At 40.6% G+C, this 26,831-nt stretch overlaps 1 protein-coding gene across 2 annotated transcripts in view; it reads left to right on the forward strand.

Annotated features, from left to right (window-relative positions):
- Positions 1–26,831, forward strand: part of fbxl17 (F-box and leucine-rich repeat protein 17) — a 204,701-nt gene that overhangs the window by 70,272 nt on the left and 107,598 nt on the right. The window contains exons 8-9 of one of the 2 annotated variants that reach the window (XM_027277411.1): positions 10,893–11,023; positions 22,821–22,875. In XM_027277411.1, the coding sequence (XP_027133212.1) occupies positions 10,893–11,023; positions 22,821–22,860 (171 nt within the window). In that variant the 3' untranslated portion in view covers positions 22,861–22,875. Of the gene's footprint in view, positions 1–10,892; positions 11,024–22,820; positions 22,876–26,831 lie in introns of those variants that run through there. The other variant, XM_027277410.1, reaches the window with a different exon arrangement.

Here is a 26,831-nt window from a genome sequence, read left to right on the forward strand (position 1 = left end):
ATATTTTTGTGCAAAGTTTAGATGAGTTTCATCCAAAGTCTTACAGTATTTTTAATTGTACCTCTTTGTAGTGTAGACTGCTAAAAGAAACTGCAGTGCAAAAATGCCAAAGATATCTATGAGGGAGTTTTGAAACAATGTCACTATAAATATTTGTCTGTTGGAGAGCACAAATCTATTTTTGACAACTTCTTGTTTGTGTCTTGTTCAGTAAATATCGTTTTTTTGTTTTGTTATTTTTAAAAATGCTTCAGAGAGTACGTTTGTACTAGACTAAAAAAAAAAAAAACTGTGTTTCAAGCCTGTTTCAGCTGAACACACCCAGAATCACTGATCGGTGTAGTCATAAGTTTGCTCTCCTGCAGCTGTAACCACACCCAACAATGATGTTACAGTGTATTGACAGCCCTTGTTGTACACTTGTACTTTACATAGCAAAAAACAAGATTATAAGGAGGTGTACAGTTACTTTACAGCAGGGAAATCATTGATTGTTGATGTGGTAGAATAAGACAACTTCAAAGTTGTAACCTTCTTTTTTCTTGGGTTGCTGCTGAGGCAAGCATGTTTTGGCACGTGATGGCGCCTGATATTAGTAACCCGCTTACAGGAATTGTCTTTTAGCCATTAAACATAGTGGTTTAGGATTGGTATGAGAAGGCAAAATAAAGGAAAATTCATCTGTCCTTTGTTCATCCTTTTGATGTTTGCTGTCCTCCCTCGTATCTGCCAAGAGGCCTGGTGTGTGTCAACTCTTCAGAGAAATCAAGTGCCACTGCTTCTGTGCAGATTGCTGATAGGCAAAAATGTGACTATCCAAGTAATAGCTAAGGGATATTATTGAACATTTACTAACTGGTATAAACAAAAAGAAATTCCCAGTGAGAATCAATTTTATTCTTATTGTAAATTGTTGGCACACCATCTGGCACCCAATTGCAGACAGGTCTGGCCTGCAGGTCTAAAGTTGAGTATCACTGCTTTAAAGGATCAAAATTGGTTTTATTTATTTGTTTATGCTTCAGGAAATCTAAAATTCTATTATTCTTTTTATTTTCTACTTTTTTCCTTTTTTGCATTGTTTACATCAGAGGCTAAAGTACACTGATGACTCTGAATCTCTGAAACAAGTCTTTTTGGAAGACTTTTGAAGGTTTCTAGCGTAGGTATTGATCATAATTTCTGATTCATGATGAGATAGAAATGTTTCAGAGATAACATTTTGACCATGTTAATTCTGTCTGTACAGTTTCGCAGTCAAGTCACATCTCTTTTTGTTTCTGTTATACTTTCTGAATCATCTCTCTCTGCCTGCACCTCTCCACCTCTTCCTCTCTCCGTCCCTCTGTAATCTCTAACAGTAATTATCTCGTTTAGCAGTTGATTCCACCTCTCATTCATTCCCACTTGGTCCCATCCACTGTCAATTGAAAATCATATTCTCGCATTTAGAATCGTTGCATTTCTGATGACTCCGTGGACCTGCATGTGATTCCAGGACTGCAGCGTTGCTCTCTTGTTCGATTATCACACACTCCCTTCCACTTCTCTTCTTCCTCGATTACTCTTTCTCTCTCTCTCTCTCTGATAATCTTCCCAACCGTTCTCACCAGAAAAAAAAGGCAAGAAAATCCATTACTTTTATTAACTTCTCTGATATGACACACTCATTTTAGATTGATATTTTTTAATACCAACTTCTCACAAATTAGGGTATGAGGAAATCAATTGAAATCGTATTTTCTTAATCAAGTGAGCTGATGGTTGAAATAGGCCACCCATGGTGCCGGGTTCGATGTAAATGGTCTGTATAGTAACTGTAAAGCTGTGGCATTTATACTCCTCTAATGGTTTTTCAGTGTTTCAGTCCTACTCCGGGCTGTGCGATTCCTCTGTGATGTGCAACACAACTCAATATTTGTAGCCAGGCACCGTTTGACAAATCATCAGCTTGTTAGGGACTAAAAGGCAAAATCAAGACTTCTGCTGGCTGCGATAGTAAAGCCTGCTAATCGAAAAACAAGATCTCTAACACTTTCCTTGCTGCTTGGAAATCAAACATTACACACTCCTTCAAATGTCAGAACAAAATCTGTGATGATTTTAAGAGCAAACACGTGTCTGATGTGGTCTTTGGTATTGCCGTGCCAGGGATATACTGTACAGTTTTATTTATGGTCGGTTTTTGAGATTGAAGCTCAAAGTTAGCTCTAAGCTCTTGACATTAATAATAGTTTTATTGATGAGGCTTGTCACATCCCAAGGCTGTGTAATGGATACAAAACATCTTGGGATGGAAGCTTTGTGGGTGTCCCAGAGCTTTCAGTGATTTGGCGCTCTCCCTCAGAGACTAATTTGAGAACTTTATACATGTTTTCTGTGGACCTGTATGACATTAATCATTCTTCTAATTCGGTTTCGGTGGGTTCACCCCTTAGTCAAGCCTGTGACAAGCCACAGAGGTGGAAGCACAATAGATTTAGTGTATTTGCGTGCGTAGGTAGGCGTCGGGCATTATTGAAAGCCTTCACTCTGTCAGCTTGAATGTAAACTCCGCTCTTTAGATGTGTGCGTGTATTTGTGTGTTTATGGAAATGGATTTGTGTGTATTTCAGTAGTTACACTGTATTTTCTGTGCTCTGCCTCCTGCATCTCAGGCAGCCTCAGCCACACTTTGTTGTTGGCCTGCTTTGAAAAAAAGTGCAACACCAACAGAGTCATTATCCGTCTCTTTGAACACTGTTGTTACCTGTTTATGTCTCTTTCTCTGTCCAATCTTTTTCTGCATTTGGTCATTGTCACCCTCTGTATGTGTCTCTTTTTTTTCTTTTTTACTCTTGCGGTTAATGTTTTTCTCTCTGTCTGTCGCTCTCTCTCTCTCTCTCTCCCTCCCTCTCTCTCTCTCTCTCACACACACAGACATACTCTTCCATCGTCTCTCCATCTTCCTGTCAAGTGGTGCTCTTTTCTTCTGGTAGTGATTAAGTCCAAGGTCGGCTCTATCAGAGAGCCAGTGTTTGAGAGCGGCGCTGGGTGCCAGAGAGCCTTCATTCCCTGAGCCTTAGATGTCCCACTGATGGCCTCTCTTTGCTTGTCATGCCTGCCCACAATGCCCCTCCTCATACATCAGCCTATCACTGCCCTAAGACACTGTGGGCCTCAAAATGCCTTTTTTGTGTGTGCGAAAGTTCCCACCCTCGGGAGAGAGCAGGCCAAAGACATAACAAATGGAGAGACTGTTGAAGAATGTGTCAGAGATGAAAAGAGGTATATTTGGAGACTGTAATAGCTATGTGTCTTCTCTCTGATGTGCAGAACTTGAATGTTTCTGGTCTTAATTTTAGGCCTTGTAGATTAATTCAGCCGTGCCGCTCCAGTGGCTTTGTTGTTCTTCTCCAGAAAAAGTTAGGACCTTTTGATAAATGCTCTCTAAATTTGACAGAATTGGACCGTGGGCAAATACCTCATCCTCTCTCTCTGTGTTTATGAGCAAATAAAACAGCCTGGTTTATGACAGGGAAGCTATTTAATTTCATAACAAGAATCATATGTTCAGACCGGTTGCTTGGTAGACAAGTATGCGCTTGCAACCTATGAAACAAGGAGGGAAAAAAAAAAAAAGAATAATACTGTTCATTTATTTATTTATTTTCAAATTGCCACGAGCACAGGTTGGTAAAGAGCTTTTAAAGTGGTTTGAAACACAAAAGGTTGCTGTAGAGGCCTCCACCCACTGTCATCATCACACCCTCCACTCCACACCACTCCTTCCACATGTAGGATGAGTGGTGTCTGGCTTTGCTGTAGTCTGCTGGCCCCTTATCTCCTCCCTCTGACTGGAGCACAGGAAAAATACATAATCACAGCGCCCTGTGTCAAACTGATAACCCCGAATACAAACCAGAGAGGAACGTGTGCGTGTTCATGTCTATTTGTACCTGTTCCTGTGTACAAACGTGTGTGTGTGTGTGTGACTGTGTACTTGTATGTGTATTGTGTCTCCGGGGTGGTAGAGAGGATAAAGGGGGAACGAAGGAGCAGAGGGGATTTGGAGGAAGAAAGGTAATGGGGTTGTGGGGGTCGCAGAATTGGTCAAAAATTGTAATAATAATTTTCTTCACTGCTGTATGGAGGAGATTGGAGGATTTATGAATATAATGAGCAGAGAAGAGCCTAAGGATGATGTCTGTCTCTTGCAAGTAATTGAAGTATAATTCATTTGGCTCTAAGACTTTTAACCCAGAGACAGACTGAGATAGAGAGGTTTTTGACCTCTGGAGAGGGGAGGTTGTATCATGTCTCATTACTCCCCAACTAGTGTCACTGTGCTGTGACTGTCAGCCAGCGCTGTCACACTGGCTCGTGCTTGTGTATGTGCGTGCCTATGTGGTCATTTGGCTTAGCCCGTCCAAGAGAAACCAGCACTCTCTCTCTCTCTCTCTCTCTCTCTCTCTCTCTTCGAGCCTTTCCTCACCACTGAGTTTGTTATCAACACCAACACATGCAGGATTAGCGACTGAAAGAGAGAAAGGGGGGGAAAACGGGGTTAGGAGAGGGAAAATAAGTGATAGACAGTAGATGGGCACAAGACAGATAAAGAGAGAAGTTAACCACAAACACACACACACACACACACACACACACACACACACACACACACACACACACACACACACAGGGATCAGCTCACTGGTCCATGACTGATGCAGACAATGTATTTGTGATATCAGACCCATGGCCTTTCCAGTTTTTTTTTTCCAGTCCTTTCTCAAATATTCATATCACTCTGTCTGCACAGGCCTCTATGTATTCACATGTGTGTATGTGAGTGTGTGTGTTTGCCACAGAGGGATTGTCTCGACACAGCTTTCTCCTGTCTGACTAAACTGTCTGGGATGCTCCGATATGGGGAGGAAAAAAAAAACAAACCCAAAACAGTAGTGTGTATGCATGAGTGCGCACTTGTATTCACCTAGTGACATTGTTGCCATTCGTCTCACCTTTTCGCCCCTGCCTCGCCCTGTCTTACACATAGTCTCCAACACATGCGGACAGCTGAGAAAAAATGTGTCAGACACAACGCCACCTCAGCCGCACCCTGTGACTTTGACTTCTTGCTGAGGACTTTGAATATTGTTTCAAAGTGAATGTCTAAAGACCTACCTGCACGACTTGGATGATTTCAGCCATCTTTGAGGATTTTCACTGTTACGGCCGTTAGTTTTACTGAAAACTACTTCATCTCTCCCCCCCTGGCCTCCATTTTTCATAGACAGTGCTCACATGCATGTAATTTTTTTTGTGTGGATCTATATGCATTTCCCACAGTAAAATCTTTTTCTCATCGAATAAACTCACATACTAAATCTTGAAGTGCTTATAAACGAACTACAGCAATGAAATAGCAGCTCATATTTTCCAAATCTAACATGTTAGCTATTTATGACTAAAACAATGCTCGCTCTGTCCGTGCTTTTTAAATGTCATCTAGCTGCTTGTCAGCTTGGGACACTGAGGTTGATGGACAGCAACAGCCATGAACTCATGCTGCTCTGTGCCAGCGTTCAAACCATGACATCATATCCTCTGCATGGGGTCCGCCAGGCCTCAACTTCCTGCTTGGCATCATGATGCTTGACGTTGTGTAAATAAATTAAGTAATAGCACAGGTAGTTATAGCTCTGTAGTCTGGCAGAGCATACACAGGTACATACACACACACACATAATGATAATAACCCACTGTGTGCCAGATTGTGACATACACTAATGCAATAAAGCGTCAAATCAACCTCTCCAAAGACTGAGCTCCAGCCTGTGCTTGGCTGATGGATAAAGGTACCTTTTAAAGAGCCACTTATTTTTCTTCCATTCAAAGTGCTGTTTTGTGTTTTGACCCCTGACCCTAGGCTCTTATTTTTCCCATTTGAGAGAGGCTTCTAACTGGAGCAGGTGGGAGCCAAGCTGCTTGAAGCTCACAGATCTCCTCTGGTCATGTGGACCGAATTAAACAACCTCTTTAATACAGAATTGCGGTGCTACACCCACTTCTCAGACGATTACTGTTTGCTCATCCAGCTCTTGTAAAATCTGTAGTGATTGCTTTTCTTTTATCTGGAGTGAGGCAGGTAATGTGTTCTATCTTTGAATTGATTTGGAGTGAGTCTATAAACTGAGATTCACGTGCATTTTTATGATTCTGTGAAGCTCATCTGTCATTTTCTGCTCTGTGGGTTTTTCGGACAGAATTGAGCACTTGGATTAAGTAAAATAAAAATCATTTCAGTACTTTTTCGGGATAGGTCCATTGATTGACTATAGCTTAAGACGTTTAAAATTTCACAACTTTTATTTTGTGATTATTAATTTGACTAGCTAAATAGCACAATACTTCTATCACTTGAACTGATATTACTGTTACTAATAATTTTATGTTTTAGAGGGTTTGTGCAGGCCACATTTTGGCCTTTGTTGTGGCTTCACTACAAAATCGATTACTCTCTCAATTCTGAACCAATACTGGTTACTTCTTGGAATTAAATTTGATTAAAGGGGGCGAATCTAATCATATATATGATAAAATGTTAACCATGAATATTGATAATTTCAAGTGGCCGTAAAATAAAAAAAAAACACAGTTTCTTGCACGGCCACTTAAAATGTCCAACTTCACAACAAAAAAAACCATTAGGGTGAATTTTCATTTAGCTCATCATCAGTTGAAGTGATATTAAGGCTCAAAGTTATGCATAACTAAGAGCACAGCTCCTTTGTTTGCTTGAGCAGCCAGGCTTTATTCAGTCTGCTTCAGCTCCACCCACGATCCACACGAGCCAGCAGAGGCAGATCTGCCGAGATAGTGACGGCCAGAGCCACCACACTCCTGTGTGACACCTGCGGCTGACGTCAGGGACACTTTGTTCATTTTATTTATACAGTTTATAGATAACTGGGACACGCAGGCTCTGATCTATGAATAGGGAACCTCCAAAAACATAGATTTTTACATGCTATTTACACTACATTTTATTGTTAACCTGCTTGGTTAATGCAATCTTCTAAATAAATGTTCTAATGTTTTAAATAAAAAGTTTTGACTTATCGTCCTGCTAAATGTTTCCTTATTAAGTTTATACACTGACATGAACACAACACACAATACCATTACAATATTCTCTTCATCTTAAAGAAAACTTGGAGAGCACTTGAAGACTAAATGCAAATAACTTTATTGAAAACTTTGTAGCTTGCTCTCACTGGTTGAGCTTCACCATCTGTTACCTGGTGGAGATCTGAACTCTCCTAGGTATTGATGCATCAACATGTAGGCAGTGCTTTAATGTTTTAGTTGGTCGAGGTGGAGTTCCTTATTACTGTACAATTTATGAACCAGTTATATGTCTTGTATGTAAAATCCCAATCTGAGAAGACACTAGTAATTGTAATTGAGTCGAGTTATAATTAGCATATCATGGAAACTCCTCAAAACCGTACTTAAGTACTGTATGCAAGTTAATGTACGTACATACTTTCCGTACTTTAGCTCTGTCTCTGTGCATGTGGATGTGTGTGTGTGTGGAATATCGTTGGAATATTCATATAATCGGTGTGCATTTCGGTGAATGTGTTTTCACTGGGCAGGTACGACCTGCAGGCCTCAGAGCAGCTGGTTTCTGCAGGTTTCAGTGTTTTTATGAACAGAATGAATAATTATCCAGGTGTCGCTGCCAACTCAGGAGACGACACAAACTCTGCCTAGTTACAGACCTCAGCCAACGAGGAGAAAAAAACCTGCCGAACCCCTCACCAAATCCCCTGCTCTATTTCTCTTTCACGTGCACCCCTTTTTTCCCCTCTCTCTCTGCTGTGTGAATCACTCTTTGTCTTCCCCTCTGTCCAAAGCTTTCACGCTCCCTCCTCCTCATTTCTCCCCATTTATTTTTCTTTCTTTTTGCGTCTGTATATTCTTGGATCACAGAAAGACATGAGCGGAAAATAAACTATTTTGTGAGTGGAAATGATTAAATAAGATTGGAAGCATTAAAACCTTTCACCTGTGAGTCCAATTATGATAATCTGTCAACTATGAAAAAACAAACACTGGCACTCTGGCCTGTCACGTTCTGGAGGTGTGACTAATTGCTGAGAAGTTTTTTTTTGTGTGACTTTTCATTTAATGCATTTAAAGGATTTTTCAGTTTTGGCAGATGTCCTCTAAACTGTGGAATTCTTTTTCCTGCTGTGTTTTTCTTTTTTCGCTGATGGATTAGTAAGTTACAGTCTCAGCCGTGACTCTGCCTCTTCCCTTTCATGCAGACATCTGCTGCATTTTCAAAATTTCTTCAACCTAGCTACACTCTCAGCCAATGAAAACTCACACTGGTTGGCCTGATTTCTCATTGGTTCTCCACATCAATGAAACAGTTACTATTGGCTGTAGTAAAAATACTATTTAGCAGGCATAAGCAGTTTTGAAGGTTTTGAGAACAAATACTACTTTTGACGTTGGGGCTTTTTTAAAATTTACTCCAGGCTTATTAACCATAAATACTGAATGCGAATAACACACACACACACACACACACACACACACACACACACACACACACACATGCAGTTTAGCCTAATTCTGCATGAATAATTTAGCACTTTTTGAACCAACTCTGGCCACAGGAGCGAATGACAGTGTGTGTGTGTGCGCTGGTGTGCGTTTTCATGCATGTGCGTGAGCATCTGCTTGTCTGCGTGGAAGACTATGGTAATCCACACAGTTAAGGGTTTTTCCCTTTCATTAAATACCATTGTTTCTCGTGTCAGTTTAGCTGTCCCTGACGATCACTGCGGCACTCCTGACTCATCTTTGCGCACTCAAGCTGTTTAATGTTTATTTCATTAGTATATCTACGCACATCTTCACAGTATAGGTGCAGATATGCCACAAAACAAAATCTGTTTCATGTTTATTTCATGCCTAAGCAGACCTTTTATCACAAAAGGGGTGTGCATCCAATTTTCTCTTGAGGAGTGACAACAAAAAGCCACAGGCTACATAAGAGTACAGAGACAAATGGAGCAGGTAGACAGAGGTAAAGGTTTTGAAAGCCTTTTTTATTACCTTCAGTGCAGTGCAGCATCACACACTTGCCGTGTTTGTGTTCTGTCGCTGTGTGTTTTGATTCTCAGTATGTGGGAACAGGGAAGAATGTTTACATGTGTGTTTACTTCACCCAGTGAGCCTTAGTACTTATCCATTCCCCCCATGTGTGTTCATGCTGGTTGGTATATGTCATGCCTATGGAGCCGACAATAGTGCTCAGTGATCTTAACACCAACTGTAAGCTTGTTTTCTCTTTAGCCTTGGCCGTGACATTTACCTCCCTGCCTCCCTGGCGACTGGCCGGAATATCATACCTTTATTATCTTTCAGTTCTGGTATGTGTGTGTGTGTGAGTGTGTCTGTGTGTGCACCTGTGCCTTAAACAGTTTTGAGTATGTATCAGAGAAAATACACCTGTGCTGTGACTTAAAAAGCCTTTTTGGTAATTGGTAAAAGAGCAGGAACGCTTGTTGAACAGTGTGTCGGTGCAGGTTTTCCAAGAGTGTGCGAGGACGTAGACGTTTTGACTGGAGGATTAATCTAAACCCCTCTTATAAGGTATTCAGATCAGAACGAGGGATTATTGAAAGTCGGAGAGATGAAAGGAAGAGGGAAAGTGAATGCTCATATTGGCTCATAACCCTTCACACCAAGCGTGCAGGCACAGAATGATAAACAGTAACCGCAAGCAATTTTGTATCATTTATCTGCCTTGTTAGGTTTTATTCTGCATTTATGCTATTTTTTCAGTACATGTGGCAGAGTTTTTTTCAAAGAGTCTGACTGACGTGAGATATTTGAGACCAATACTGATTTTAAAGAGGAAAATTCACAGATTACGGCTATTTTGGCCAATACAGTGACTGAACTGAAAATAGACCTTTTCTATGTTTTCTATGTTGTTTAAGCAGTTATGGATATTCAGACATACTTAGAAGGCTACTTTTACATTTATAGAGAGTGTTGCTTGACTGAAACATTGGTCTTGTATCAAAAGCATCCATGTAACCAAAAGAAAATTATATGGTATGCACATTTTTTAAAATTATTATTATTTATTTTTTTACAGCTCTGTAAATCACTCGTCCTGTGTACAGGTGGCATTCAGAAACAAAATGGAAAAAGGGAGAAACGGTTTTGTAATGTCTTACATGAATTCAATGAATCAACCTTATTTCAATACAACAATACATCAGTGTTCTACCTGCAGAGCAGATGGAGCCACCGAGCCAGACACGGGAGCCACATTCCCAAAACAACAACCCACATTAGCTTCCCTGCTGAAGTTTCCTTCTCATCTAACTCACAAACATGAACACACGTCTTGTCCTGCACTGTAGATTATTCAACCAATGACCAAATAAACACTCCCGGGGAAAAAAGCACATTGCTACCATCATCTTGCAGCACAGATAGCTAATTAGCTGCTCAACTGCAGCACATAAACAGCGTGTAAACGTACGTGCAAGTGACACTTCAGTCCGGTTAAATCCTGGTGTGGTCCTTACTATTCAGTACCACTAACAACATGCTGTCTGCCCATGACATGAAGGCTGCAATGTTTTTAATTGGTCTCTTGTTCCCTGCAGTGTAACACTGAGCATTTCTGATATTTCCCGAAAGACTGTTTTTTTCCCCCCCTTTTTAATAACAAGAAACTATTAGCAAAGATTATTGAAACACATGTTGAGATTATTTTGGACTACAGAAAGGGCTGTCTCTGTGTGATTTTGTTGAACTTTAAAGGGCAGCATTGTCATGAATCATAAATGTTTTTGCTTGTTTTCTTCACGTAGCTTCGAAACCTGAATGTCCTAGACCTGCGGCACATCTCAGAACTCAACAATGAGACGGTGATGGAGGTGGTGAGGAAATGTCACAACCTCAGTTCCCTCAACCTCTGCCTCAACTGGAGCATCAATGACAGGTATGTCAACTCAATTATAGTCTGTTTGTATGGACCTATACCACATGCACGCACACTATGCAACAGTCACTGACCCAACAAAAGCTGTCTAATGAGACAAGAAAAACTCAAAATCACAAATCACATATGGTCGAATGGTGGGCGTGTGCGCCAATGCTTAAAATAAATCAAATAAAAGAAGTCCAGTGGGTCGTGGGGGTTCCCACATTTCATTTGATCATTTGAGTAATAGCTCTTCAGACTTGGAGTTGGCAAAGAAATCTTTCATAGATTAGTCATTTTTAATGACCTTTTCAGGAGGAGCGAGCTGTTAATTATTAATGAAAAGTATTCCTTACTTCTCCAGCATCACAATATTCACAAACATGCCTTTTGTCTTTAGTAAACATTAGATTTTGAGATCCTTTTGCATCACTTCTTTAAGTGACTTTTGACCATTTTACGCAAAGGTATGCGCCCAAGTTTTGTTTGCACAAGGATTCACATGTCCAAGTGACACATTTGTGCTGATGGTTTGATGGTGACACCCCAAGAAATGCACCAACAAAGGCAGAGAAGAAGAAAACTGCTAGCTGATCTAAACATGGATGTAAATAACGAAGGTCTCAAAAGATTTAGTTTGCAAGAGTTTTATGTGGAAGAACATGCATGTAGCAGGCCTCAAGGATATGTGTCTTGGTGAGAAACAGAGAATATAAACAACGCTTTGTTTGCTCACAAGAATACCCCACAGGCAACCTTGATTCTTTTTTTTTTTTCCATTTATATCAACTAATGAATTTCTCAGTTATATATATATATATATATATATATATAGATATATATATATATATATAATAAGATAGATATATATATATATTCAAACACATTCAAATACTTGAAATGGAAACACATTGCACATACCACACTGAATCCGATATTCTCCTTATGCAAGCATGCAAACACTACAAATCTTCCTTAAAAGGAAGGAGCCTTTGTCTGTCTGTATGCCTGTCCTTCGATTTTCTCGACAACCACTCATCCGATCGACTTCCCACTTGGCGGGTGTATTGCTGAGGTCCCAGGGAAGTGTAATGTCGAGTTGTTTAGATGAGCAGTTCTCGAAAAACCGCAAACAGCAATACAGAAAGCTAAGCAATCATCCTGTTCTGAAGAGGCACTTTCTGAATGGCCATGCACTAGTAAGAATGAAACTGTTAAAAACACAATAAAACTTTTTGTCTTTCTTCCTGGTCATCTTTTCTTACTGCTCAGACAGTACTTACTGCTTTCTTACTTCCCTTTTCCTGTTCCCCTTTTCTCACTCAAATGAGAGAGAACCTGAACAGTATATGATGGCAAGAGTAAACCATCTCCTCTTTTATTTATTATCTTGTGTTTTATTCATACATTTCTATTTAATCTATTGATTTACAGCTAAGGCTGTGGCTTCTCTGCTGACTGTACTCCCACTCTGGCTTAGGATTGTGAACACAATATTGAATTTACCATGGTGCATAGCAACAATGGATGTGTGTGTGCACATGTGTTTGTGTGTGTGCGTGCGAGCGAGCATGTGTGAAATCATTCTTGCATTATTGAGTTAACAGCAGACATGTGGTGGGAAGGTTATGGTAATATCTTACCCGCCTCCTTTCAATCAAAAAACATAGAGTTTGGTGAAATCCTCACAGGGGCACATGGTGTGTTATCAACTTCTTCCCTTTATCACACACACACACACACACACACATGCACACACAGGCTCGATTGGTTCAAGGCTGCATTGATTCCATAATGATATTTACTGCATTGGTTCAGCGGCTGAAGGTGTGTGCGTGTGTGTCTGGATCACCTGTGGGAATATTGCAATTGAAAATGGTGTGTATTGGTGGCAGTCTGTGTGGGAGATAACGTTAGGATGCTGTGTGTGTGGCAGCGTATAGTAAGTGTGGTGTTGGCTTATGAATGAAGCAGAGACAGTAGGGAAATGAATGTCCAAGGTGGACAGTCGTAGCTGAGGAGTCTTATTTGCTGCCCTGATGTTTGCTCTCCTCTGTTTCCTAAACCTTTGTGTGTGTGTGTGTGTGTGTATTGTGTACATGTTGACTGCTCAAGGACTCGGAGCAAATAAAAGCTTCCAGTCGTAAGCTGCTTTATTGTTAAACTTTACAGTCACACAGCTTAGAGCTAAGAGGAAGGGAAGGGGTTTATTTGAAGGGAGAAACTGGCAGGGTGGTCGCCACAACTTGAAGGAGGTATATGTAGTGGAGTGTTTTAGCGTTTTTTCCATTGGAACACTCTAGATGTGCCGTGCCAAGCCATGCCATGATGGCATGTGTTTCCATTATAGCCTCACAGCAGGAGGCAGCTTCCTTCGACAGAGTCATGTTGACACAGCCGATGGATTGGCTCAAGACTGTGTGATCATGAGTCACAGTGTCACCATATTCAGTATGTAGCAAAGAGATAACGAGTCAACACTGGAACACAGGGTTAGAATATGGACACTCACTGTGTTCACTGTGTGCTGCTTCTGAATGTACCACACATAGTTTTCAGTTTCGGTCATTTATTTCTAAACAATTCTCTGTGTTGAATTTTGCACCTGTTACTCTCTGGGATACGCTGGTTACACATGAGTCAAAACACATGCAATATTTACAGCATGACAAGCTGAGCTCGTGCTAAAAAAGACTAATACTTCAAAACGTAATCGTGTGTAAAAATCGCGAACCATTAACTGCATTTTATAGCTGCATGAAGAATGCAGCAGTTTTGAGGTCCCCAGTTGTGCTGATAAACTCTTGGAATCAGCTAATAACACTTTAACTCATAAATCACCAAATACCTCCGAATCTACTGCAAACTGTTTATGGCACGGTGGGGAAAATACAGAAGTGGATGAGTTCTTTGCTGTGCTTGAGTTATGATTCAATAAGAACCAGAATCAGTAAGTACGATATGAATCAGAATTGATGAAATCTAAACACAGACTGATATGATCATGGATAGACATACACACACTCTGGTAACAATCATTTGTCTGACAGATGAATAAAAGTGGGATTTTTATAAATGATGGTTAGAGACTTGACTCTTTAAACTTTGGCTCAAAGTTCAAAGAGTCAAAGGGCATCAGGGTCATTGCTGTTGGGAAAGCCAGCACACACACTGTACACACCCATATACTGTACACACACACTCCTGTACCTTGCTAGTTGTCACTGTGATGAGCAGAAAGGCTCACCCCACCCCTCACATTAGCTCTCTAAGGGTACAGCTGGGTCAGTTTTTGTCACTAATGGCAGTGTGCTGTGAACAGGTAAACAGGCAGAGCAAATGACCCCTTATTTCCAGGATCAATTTGTCCCCCGACAAGGGGCCATTGGAGAGATAGTGCTCTGTGGGAGGTAAAGCATTTCAGTCCCTTCTTCTCTTTTTCTCTTTCTTCCTGTCTCTCATGTTTGGGGGAAAAAAACCAAAAAGTAAACAGTGTGTCCTCTGGCTCCCCTCATTTTTTTTCTCAGCAATAGCCGATAACAGCGTCTCAGTGTAAGAAAGCGAGAAATGACGATCAAATATGGACTTCCCATCGTCACAGTCCGGTGGGCAGATTGTGACAGTGGGACACCTATTTTTTGGTCACTGTCATTTCTTGGGGAGAGAGGATGTGATGTGCTGCAGGTGGGCAGAGTTGGCACTGTTATTTCCCTGCATTCTACCTTCCGTCAATGATTGGAGACCAAAGTGGGATTGTGTTTTTCTAATGTCACAGCGTTTTGAAAACTGGGAGCGAGTCATGATCAAAGTGGAACGGCAGAGCAAATGGCAGCGCTCACTTTTTAGAGAACACAGTGTCAAAGTTAAACTGTTTTCTTTCTTCTTTTTTTGGCGCTTGGTGCCTGCTTTATTTATTTATTTATTTATTTATTTATTTATTATTTCTATTTTGCAAGAAACTCCAGATTTTGTATTGTTTGCATGGTACATTTGTGGTACTATTGTGCGTCAATACTCTTTCATATTGAGAAATCTGTTTTTCCCAGGAGAGCCTGCTGATTTTTAGAGTACAATTTGTCATTTGTCAAAGTTTTTTCGTCATCGTATTTGACTTTTTCTACGAGAAGTAAGGAGATAAAACACATTTTTTTATGCTAATCTCATGCATCTGTTTGTGGAAGTGTGAGCGTGTCGCAATAAAGTCTGCTGTGGTCCTCTGAGGTTTTGTCAAAGCAAAGTGTCAGCATCTATTCTGCTAACATTAACCCTGCTGCTGGACCAACGGCCTGTGTTGACACACAGATTTATGTTTGTTCCCCTCTGTGTCTGTCCACGCTCTTGTGTGTGTGTGTGTGCGCGTTTATGCACAAGCTCTGGTCAGCTGGCCTGGAGTCTTTGCAAAAAGCAAATGCATGGAGCAAGTGAGTCATTTCTTTTATGAGATCTGTATTGTTGGAAGTTGGGCATTTCCCAAACGCTCTGGCTCTCCATCTCTTTGCCTCTCTCGTTTTCTTCATCTCTCAGTTTTTCCGGCAGCTTAATTTAAACATGGGAATCAATATTCATCCCTTTTTCCTTCTCTGCTTTTTTCTTCAGGCCAACATTATCTGCATATCTCCATCACTTACGAGCATCACAAATCACTGCCTAAATTGGCTTTTTTACATTTTTGTCCCCTCTTGAAGAAATCGGACTAGATGAGGGATGACCGGGGGCCCTCTCTGACTTTCAGGAGCTTATTAAGCAGGAAATAATTGGAGAAGCATTCTCCCAGAAACACACCTTCTTTAATATGCGTGTAGATTCGGAGGCGTTTGCAATGGAAGCTGATTCCAAATAGCCTCTTTTGCAGCCAGCTGGCAGATCCTGCAGTGCCTGGAGAAGTGTTAAACCCCAAAATTGAATAAGTATATGATACATCAGTGTGATCAATGATGTGTCAAATGACAGTTGGTTGCTCTACTTTGCTTGGCCACAGTGAAGGTGACCAGAGTCTGCATTTGTCAAAGTTCTGAGAGTTACACTTAATAATACTGTAAAGAGCCAACATGGAAGTCAAAGAAAGTGCTAACAAAAGGAAGACTTTGGAACATTTACCAAGCAATTTTCTCCTATTTACAGCAAAGTCAAGGAGTAAGATTATGTGATTACATGTGTGCTCAGAAAGGATTTAACCTAGGTCCATCGTTCACTCTTTGGAAAAATTTCCTCACTAAGATTTTATTCTGTAAAAGCTATATGATTTAAACCTTTTTATGTAGTTCCATATGAAACCTGTAATATCTCAAGGTTCAAGTCTCAATTTGATTTTTGATTTGGATTTGACTGCATTTAAATAGGGATGACATAATAGTAAATTGACTGAACTATAAACATCCAATTCCCTGAGGATTTTTTCTCTTTCTCTTTTAACCTTCTCACACATTTAAAACAAAGACCACCAGGAATAAAAAAAGCAATACGACTTTTTTTTTTCTCTCTCTTTTTTGCTGGGCACAAATTCACCAACTGGCCTCGCTAGCACAGAGTTCAGCATACAATGTTCGTTTCTGTTCAAGAAAACAGGACACTGTGGGAAAGTGAGCAAATCCCTCAGATAAGAGGTCATGTCAATTCTCTACATCGGTTTTATAACCTCACCGCGCGTAGGTTTCTTCTAGACGACTATTTTTAGCCTCCCCTCAACCCTTTCTTTGGATTTTCTTGGATGTTTTCTAAATGCCATGGAAAATGTCAGCAGAGCCCGAACCAAAGACCGACAGACATTTGTCCATGTCTTGTTCCTCAACCACCTGTCTCTACAGATTTGAGGAGAGGTGCTGAGGGGCCTTCCCCTGTCCTTGTCACTTCTCTATTTCTGCTCGTGTGTTTTCACACATACAGCACATGGATCTACGATTTGACCCCTACCAAGAATTTCATCCTTCTTTTCTTATTCCTCTCCCTCCGATGGGGAACCAGATCCCTGCACTGGGCTTGTATGATTTTGTAAATTAAAAAACGGCGGCCCCTTTTTGATTTACTCGGTCCTGTCTTGTTGGAGCAGATTGGCTGTCAGTGGAGATTAGAGTCCTGCTTAGTAGAGTGAATACACAGGGAGAGCTAGTGTTGCCCTGTTGTCAGACACAATGGTGAGAAAAGGTGCGGGAAAAACCAACGAGGTGTAATGGATTCAGAGTGATTAGGTACGGCAGATGCACACATATGCATGTAGCAGATTTTCTCTTCATTTTTCTCTCAGTTATGTCTTATTCTCTTTGTTCTGTCTTTTCACACTTCATCTCTCCTTGTCTTTGTGTGTTTCTTCCTCTGTCTCTCTCCTACTTACTTTCTCTCTCTCGTTCTCTTTCTCTTTCTGTCACACACACAAACACTGTGGTGATTATTTCTGGCAGGTTGAGTGTGAAAGTGTGCTATGATAAACATGCTGCTGTGGTTATTAATTTTGAGTAATGGCAGCGTCAAACTCCAGCGCCTTGATAAGTATCGGAGATGGAGGAACATTTGTGGCGCGGCACAGAGACACAATGAAGGCAAGCAGCTGGAGCTTATAGGCTACAACAGCGTGAGAGCTGCTGTTGTCTTCGGGCACAGATCCAAGGCCAGGATCCTGCAACTTCCTGTGTATGCTCTGAAAAGTCAAACCCTAAGATATGTAATGAGAAATAAGTAAGAGGAGGGTAGAGCCTGACCTTTTTCTATGAAGTATTCCTGCTTGCTCACACCACCCTGCTGCTCCAGGATCTTTAGTTTGATTGAATCACTCTCATTTCTGGAGGTTATAAGATTTGATTTGTGATACACTGTCAGAGACGACTGAACAGCTGCAGAATTTAAAGGGGCTTTATGTAATCTTTTATCACCCTCTTTCTGTGACTAAGGAAACGCAGCACCAAACAGTCTTTGGTGGAGGTCACGGTGGCTTGGAACCTGTTACGAAAGATCCTGATTTGGAAGGTAGCTAATAAGAGCAGAAAATTCCTGGTGCAGAAGCAGCAGTGAGGTTTTTTAAAAAGGTCTCCCATGCTAATATGACATTTTATCTGTCAAACAACCTTTTTAGGTTCTGATCGCAATCGTTCTTTGGATTTTGTAAGCTGCACTGAATTGATGTACTACTTCTGAATGCCTGATTACAGCATCACACTATATCCTAAACAAGAGTGTGTCTTAGCAGCGTTTAAATTACCTTGTGGAAACGTCCAAATGTAATCATTATATGGGAAACAGTGCATCTCACAGCTGTGGAACCACATTAGACACAGGGCTTGAAGCACTATAATCTCACAAAGTGAGTCATGAGCTTGAGGCTGAAATATAGCTAAAATCTATGTTAACCAAATTGTTGACTCCTGACAGCAAAATTATTGGTTCCATTTTGACCAAATACATTTTTGCTGTAATTAGATTTTTCCCGCATATAGGTTTACTTTGTGCTCTGTCAGGCTGGGAAAATTATTATTACTTTAGCCCATTACCAGACCAAAGAGATAAGAGAAGAAGCCAAGAGAGAGAACAAGATTTAAAAACATGGCATTTGATTTTGTGCACTGATGCAAAAATGTATGTTCATTAGATTGTGCATCTTCCAACAAGGTCTCTGCTTAAAGGGAATCTCTCGCATTTGATTTTCCCCCTGATCTTATTTTATGTTTTTGTTTTGAGAGTTGATCTCGTTTTTAAGCTTTTATCCAATTCCCCAGTTCTTGCGGGTTGATGTTTCTTTCATATAAATTCCACTCAGAAGGTTAACTTGTGTGTGTAGGGTCATTCGTGTTTGATTTATCTGTTTTATTAGAAAATAAAAAGAAGAAAAATTCGACACAATTCACAATATGGTTTTGTGCAGTGTTTTTCAGCTATGAATCGATTTCAGTTTGTCAGAAAGTGAAAGGGCATTTGTCTTCCTATATTCTGACTTATTCTACAAGACCTTTCTTTCTTGAACACAGTCTCAGTTTGACATGATAACCCCAAAACATCAGTGCTCATCTTTCTGTGGATAAATTTCTGCATATGCGTGGATACTTTGGTCGGTGGCCAGAACTACGTCAATCTCTATGAACGCATATTTGTAGACGCTCGCCTGCAAATGGGTGTTTAAGTGCATATGACCTTTAAAGCTCTCTGTGTGAGTGTCATCCAGGGAACCTTGATGGTTCTCCTCCCAAGAGAGAAGCCTATAGAGAGGACTGTGTGTATTCAGCCTGCATCTGAATGTCTGGGTCATGTGTAAAAGTGATTTGAGTCACACAGATTTAGTGTGTCGCAAGTAGGTAATGTAATCACGCAGAAATGTTCTCATGAAGTGCTCCGTTGGCCAGGAACCAAAGCAGTGGACAGAGGATGGTGACACTTCCTTTGTGGAAATGCATGACCATCAGCGCTCAATGTTCCCTCCCCGTAGGGCGCAGACATCTTTTACACTCTAAGCCTTCAGATTTGATTCAGAAAGTGTGAATTCTTCTCTTCAATTTCCATTTTACATAAGAAATTAATTATTTGCCCAGCAAGCAAAAAAAATGGTGCAAATGAAAGACAGTGGTGTTGAATTGGAGTTTTGCAGAAACGTTCCTTTTTTATTAGCAAGTCGAGTTGGTTTTGGGTTTATGGATGAGCATAGGTTGAGATTTTTGTTTGTGAATATGTTTGGCTTACAGGTGGTACACAGTGGGGGCTGAGGCTTATTATGGTTATCCATACTGTGGGGTCAGAAAGTTGCCAGTATAATCTAAATGGTAAAGAGACCACGGGGCTCGACTGGCCTTGTTTCACCATGCTGGAGACCTGGCATTCGGCCTGTGTTTAAGGACCAAAGCTGTAATTTTCTGTTTTCCACTGTTCTTTGTGACTGGGTCAGCTGAATAAAACAAAAGCCATATTCAGAATTATTCCTTTATATGCTCATCCTTTTATGCTTTATTTCTCTATCATCAAATGAGCACATGTCCTCATGCCCTTGTTCCATCCCACCACCACTTTTTTGTAATATTGCTCTGTTCTTTTTTTGTGCCAGTGCTTCTTTATTGATACCATCCTTTCCCCTCTTTCCTTCCTTCCCTCACTTCCCCTTTTCCCTCCACCTCTTATTGCTGTGCTCTGTATATCTCCCTCCATCTTTCCCTCTGCCTCCCTCTCTTCCCTCCTTTCCCCTCCCTACAGCTTTCCCCCCCCTCAGTCCCTCTGCGTTGCACTCATTTGTGTGATCGCCTTCTTCTTACTCACAGCACATCCGCTGCCCCACAAATGAGAGCAGGGAGAGTGGGAGAGCAAAGGGGAGAGCATGATGCAGGGCCCAAGGAACAAGGTTTAATGAAGCCAGCCTAAATGAATTTACTGCTTTCCATTGAGCCGCTCCGTCCCATGTGGCGGACTAGCACCTCAGCCATTGTGTCGGAGGCCCCCCTCTCTGTTCTCCTACCTGTTTGTCTGACACCTCTGTAATTAGCCACCACTATTGAGGAAAGTAATTGCGTATTAGAGCCATGTTCTGTTAGGGGAGCCTCAAAAGTGAACATTTTTATGCAAATGTTCAGAATCGGGCCTAGATTAAGAAAATTACCCAGGGTTTTGAGCGCAGGAGAAATAGAGGAAGGCCATTTTCTACCAGAAAAAGAAGAAAGGAAATTGTGGGTATCGCAGCATGCTAAATGGATAGAGGGGATTGTGTGTCTGCCTGGATTTGTTTGGTGGGATATTTGTGTGTATATTAGTCTCCAGGGATAAACGTTTTTGCTGCGTGGCTGATTTACTATTTCAAATTGGTATTTTAAACAGTGCTCTGTGATGGGACTTGAATAACAAAGTAAATTGGAGTTATTAACTGCTATTGTTGCTCACCTGGTTTGTATTAGAAGCTCCTGGGGACAAATAGTATGCTGATTGTTATTCCTCTTCTTTGTTTTGGTATGCATGTGCTTATGTGTGTATGTAGCCTCTGGATAGCCCGCACATGCCAGCTGCTTGCTTGCAACTTCTTTAGTTAGGAACAGAACTGCAGACCGACTATTTGTAAATCCAAGTTAACTTCTGCCTAAGTTTTTTTTAGTAACTACTAGTTAGTTCCAAACTCACAGTTTAGTCAATCAGGTTGCACTATTTAAACTTTTGTCTTTTCTTTTCTCGTACATCTATAGCACCTGTGTGAAACAGGAAGTTACTGTGACCAGGTTACTAAGCGATGGCCTAAGTGATGCTATTTAGTCATTCATCCTGATCCTGAATTTGAGGTATTTTGTGTTTTGTAAATCGAAATCATCTCATTAGTGAACAACATTTTGATTAAGTGACAAGTAAAATATCTGGCTTGCGCTTTAATCACAATTAACAAACACACATTAGCGAGTTAATATTTGCTTAGTCAGTATGTTCAGTTAGCTTCACACCAGTTACATGTAGAGCTGTCGCAATAAACAAATTTCCCTTACTGTGGTTTATGGTGGCTCAGCAAATTGCAAATTGAATGAATGAATCATTGAATGATTCAAAATTGCTTTATCTGGGGTACAGCAGGATAAGTTTTCATCTTGATGTCAAATGCCCTTTCTTAGTAGTACCTGCTTGTACTAATCACCTGCACACTCTCTCCTCCCGCCTCCTGGATCTGTCTGTGTTTCGGCTTAACAAGCAAGTGACCCTGTTAACTGGTGACTTTGAGCCAAATAACAATGTGTTGTCTACAAAGGCATTGAGCGTTTTCTACTAAAAAGATTACAGCCATTTCCAATCCACAGCTCCAGAGCAAGTGAGGCAGAGGTTATGTGACTTTCTTCTGTGTGGTATTATAATCCTGGGCAAAACTGAGATCCGTCTTAAAAAAAAACACACACTAAACATGCCATGATGTGACTTGTGAGTCATGTGTGGTTGTAGCGGTGGCTTGCCATCCCTTACATTTGGCTTGTCAGTAGTGTGTTATTTCACTATCGTGACAGCAGCCCTGGTTACACCTGGCAGTTACTGGGTACAAATTTTTTAGGTCTGAACTAAAAACTTCAACCCAGCTACTGTATCCTTAATACTCAGCACATAACCTCACCAACCAAGGAACTTAGTAAACATGAATGCAGACACACACCCACACAAACTCATCTCCCCCTTCTTTCAGTCAACACTAACCTGCCCAAGCCATGACATATGGCCTGTCTGTTTTGATCAGGCCGTCAACTTCTGAACCTCAAATTTAATGTTCAGCTGGAGCAGAATGATGCATAAACACTCTCCAGACACCCCCAGGAAGTCTGGGAAATTAGCCTTTCTCCTGGAAACTTTAACTTTCTAATTTTATTTCGGTCACAACTTGTCTGAAACTCAGAAATCTTACCTCTGTCATTGAGCACATGAACCCTGCATACTGTCCATGCATTGTGTGCACCTGCATTCATTCTTTTGTGAATGCGTATGCGTTCTTATCTTTTCAAATGTGCACAAGATCAGTGCAAACAACAGCATCCTAGTAGCTAGAAGAGATTTACTGTATTGCCAAACGACACTTCAGCAGAACATTTACTTGCTATTCTAGGGAGGTTGTACCCAGGCCTTTAGGCAGAATTATACACTCTTTAAACACTTCCAAATCAGTATGCTTCCCTGCACTTCAAATGGATATTATGCAGCTATAGTTTCAGGTATTCCTTTTTAAGTCCTCATTTGACAAATCATGGAAGATAAACATCTCTGATGCTTAAATGTTTGCTTTGTTGGACCTGGAGAGGGTTTGGACTTATCTGATGCTCAGCTCTTATAGCATACTAAAGCTCCTATGTTTTTTTTGCTGTCAGAGGTCCTCTTCCATTACCTACTAAGCCTTTGTCAGATTGCAGGGCTGTGAAGCGGTCCCATATCACCACCGGTGACGGTGGTTTCCAAGTCCCAGTCTATTCAGCTCATGCCACCACCCTTCAGAGACTGGTAATGACTATTTGCTCAGGCTTATACATTCTCACTCCCTGACTTAAATTCTTTTTTTTTTTCTGTTTTCTTCCCTCGCTCCATTCAACCTCCTCCGTTTACAGGAGCCACGTTTTCTTTCTTCCCTCGCTTTCTCCATCTTTTCCTCCTTCTCTGGCGTCATCTTTCCTTTCGTCAAAGCAATTCACTATTTAAACTCTCCTTTGCTCCAAGATCCTGTCAGATCCCCTCGAAGCCAAACACTATTAAAAGGGGTCTCTAGAGCTTATCCAGTGTGTGCATGTCGATGTGTGCATGTATATGTACAGTAAGTGTGAATTTTGCGGGCGCATTTCACAACTGTGTGGTAATATGTGTACGTATCCACATTGGTGTTGAGGGTATCTCCCTTTTAGATCTTTTGAATCTTCAATAAGAGCGTGAACTCTGGTGGGAAATCTATTGGCAGCAGATTCAGAAGATTACGGAAATTCAGCCTAGCGGGAGGGAGTAAAAGGGTGGTTGTGGTCGGGGGTGTGTGGGGTTGGAAGAGTTTGCCGTAACCCAGAGAGAGTAAAAATATGAATAGAGTGTGGCGTCGATGACCTTGTGGTATGAGGTTTTGCGTCCTGTCACTGGCTGTGCTTAGCCAAATGGGAAAACAATTCAAGCTTTTGCTTCAATACTCGTAAAAATGCACATTCAGTACGCCCAAAAGCAGAGAAAATGCACTCTCTCTCTGACAGCACACGCACACACAGTTACATTCAAATAAATACACAAACCTGCTGAACCTTTCTGATAGAGAAACAAAGTCTTATTATGGTACAGAACAGACAGACAGAAAAAAAGTTTGTGTAAAGTGTAATAAGTAATTTATAGGACTTAAAATAAGTAGTATTTTCATTATCAAATAATCTGTTAATTAATGTTTAAATGTAGTTTTGTCACAGCAACAAAAAAGATGAAGATGCTTCATTTACTATCATTTAAGATAGTAAGGTAAGGGAGCACATTATCACACTGGAGAAGCTTGAATGCTTGGCAACTGTGCTTGAAATGTTACAAGAACAATGGAATGATTTGAGGCAGGTCAACAAACATTAATGATGAAATAAATATACATCAGGATGGTTGATGTGGCATAATAAGACAACTTCAAAGTCATTATCTTCTCTTCTCTACAAGGTGAGAACGTTGAAGCATGTTTTGACTCCTCATGACAGCTGATTAATAATTATACAGCAATTGTCATTCGGCTGATGAAACGCAGTGGTTTAGGATTGTGACAAAATACAATGACACAGACACATTTTTGAGTTGCCTGTTAGGGTTAGGTTTAGACTGCCAGACCTTCTGACTGTTTTCAGGTGTACAGTACATACATTTTTTTGCAGACTCATGTTTAAGCGCTTCTGCGTAGTGTACATATTGCTGATCGGCTTATATGCAACTTCCCAAGTCACAGCCAAGGGACATTATTAAACATTTACTAATTGGTGTAAACAAACAAAAAATCCCAGTATGAATCAATTTATGTTCATTATGAATCAGAAAATGGTCTGCAGGCTTAAAGATGAATACCATCTCCCTGACCTGGCTGACCAGGTGCCTGTTTAGAAAGAAGGAGTGTGTGTGTGAGTGCGTGCATGTGTGTGTGTGTGAGAGAGAGAGACCTGTTTCATTAGCAGATTGAAGGAGCTGTAATGTGATGGCTGGTTGAGATGGCTACTTAAATATGATAGGCCATTAGCTATTCATCCTTACTGCACTATTAATGCAAGGTACGGAAAATGCAGTCATGCAAATCACTCTTCGATCAGAGCCTTTCATAGAGGAATAAATGCTGACAGCGTTGGATGAGAGAGAGAGAGAGAGAGAGAGAGAGAGAGAGAGAGAGAGAGAGAGAGAGAGAGAGGGGCAAGGTACACTATTTTCTACTTTCCCTCCTCTTTCCAGTGTCATATCTGTCTTTGTCATCACTCGTTTATCAGCACCTCGCCTGCTGACCTCGTCTGAGAGAGACATGACAGGGAGGCTTGTTAGGTCGTCTGTCTGTCTGTCTGTCTGTCTCTCTCTCTCTCTCTCTTTCTCATCTTCAGCTACATTATCATTAATTAGTTTGGGTATTTAACATAGCAAAGGAGCAACACATCACATATCAGGAATGACTCCAGTATTCAATAACCCCTTACAATAACATTGAAGACACTTCAATTAGATATAAGCGTTACACAAGAAGCATAATGACGGAGGTGAAGGGTTGTTTTATTCAGCGTTGGTGCAGTAACTGGGTCTAACTTGAAAGTGGAGTTTCATCTTAGTTGACTCTGCCTTCTAACTAATGTCAGGGTATATTTCAGTGTGGTCCATTTGTCTGAAACACTTTAACAGTGGAAAACAAATGACCCTATTAGACAGATATGGATGCGCTCTCAGCTATTACAATATGACAAGCCAGCTGGAGAAAATATTGAGTGCAGATTTTAAATTTGTTGCACATAAAAATCACAAACATATACACTGTTATGTAAACCAGTGTAGTTGTTACATATCGAACATGTGGCACATTTATATGACAAAATGTACTCTCAGATGTGAAAATTTTAAACTTTACTCACCTAAATATTGCAGTCATTAAATCAGCTTTATAAAACAGCTAAATCTCTAGATTATCTGGAAAAAAACAATATGTATTACATATTTTTATATCACAAAATAAGAAAATAAACTCTCCAGAGTTAGAGGCTTTAATAATGTTAAAACTTATAAAGTACATCAGCAACATTATATATTTTTCCATAGCTACACTGTCCATGCTGTACCATGGAAACCTGAGTCCTGTGTAATATGCAGGGTCTACATTTCTCATTGATAACTCAATTGTAACAACAGCATGGTGCCTCAAATCTGCCTCTTAAATCAAGCTCAGTTTTTGCATCAGTCCACTTCCTCTTAAATATACTGGGTGAGATATGGTTCTCCTTGGATAGTCACTTTGAGCAATTGAACCTGACAGTGAATATCCCAAAAATACTTTTACAGCCCCTCGTAAAATACTACATCAGGCCTCAAAATTGTTGATTAGCATATTCACCTAGGATGGGCTTATGCACTACACTTTAAATTAATAAGCCACTAACTGTACAACATTTCACGAGAGAGAGACAGAGAGAGAGATGGATGCCTTTTTTGCCACCTTGTGAAATATGTAATACATCTTCATTTTAACGGGTGTTGTAAATGTCAGGGCACAGATCTCCTCTTAATGAAAAGATCACCTCTGTCCAAACTTTGACAAATGTATCTGGTTTGAGCTGAAAACTGGGGAGTCATCTCCCAGTTCCAACAGTTTGGATGAGTGTTAACAAACTCAAGCTGTTGCCTCCTCCTGTGCAACTCACGAGTTGATCAGTCTCAGATTAAATCCTGCTGCATCGTCTGCTGTCATTGCTGTCTTAATGAGTGGTCGCTGGTGAAATGTTGGATGGTGATTAACCCTAATCCATAACCCCAGAAAACATGTTCAGTTAATCCACAATTAAATCACTTAATCTAACATTAAGACCGCTTCGGAACAGGGCTGTGTCCGAAGAGATTCAGTTTAGTTCACTAAAACTTGTTTGAAATGATTAAAGGTTGTCCATGAATAAATTTCTTGCTCAGATATTTCTCTGTTTTGATTTATGCTTTTTTTTTTTTTTTTTAAATGTGTGGTCGCTAAGCAGCAGAACACATTCCCATGACTATAGTCAACCTCCCATCTGCACCAGATGTTGCATCACAGTTTGATGTTGCACCCCATCGTGTGCTCTAAGTGGTTTGGCTGACCCCAAATTCATGAAACCATGCATCTCTGCAATAAGTCAAGGTGCTCCATTAAGTTTGTTGGCGTGTGTGGCATTTTCTTCTATTGCTTTTCATCCTGCGAGATAAA

The sequence above is a fragment of the Larimichthys crocea genome, chromosome III (genome assembly GCF_000972845.2).
Source record: "Larimichthys crocea isolate SSNF chromosome III, L_crocea_2.0, whole genome shotgun sequence".
NCBI classification, from domain to species: Eukaryota; Metazoa; Chordata; class Actinopteri; family Sciaenidae; genus Larimichthys; species Larimichthys crocea.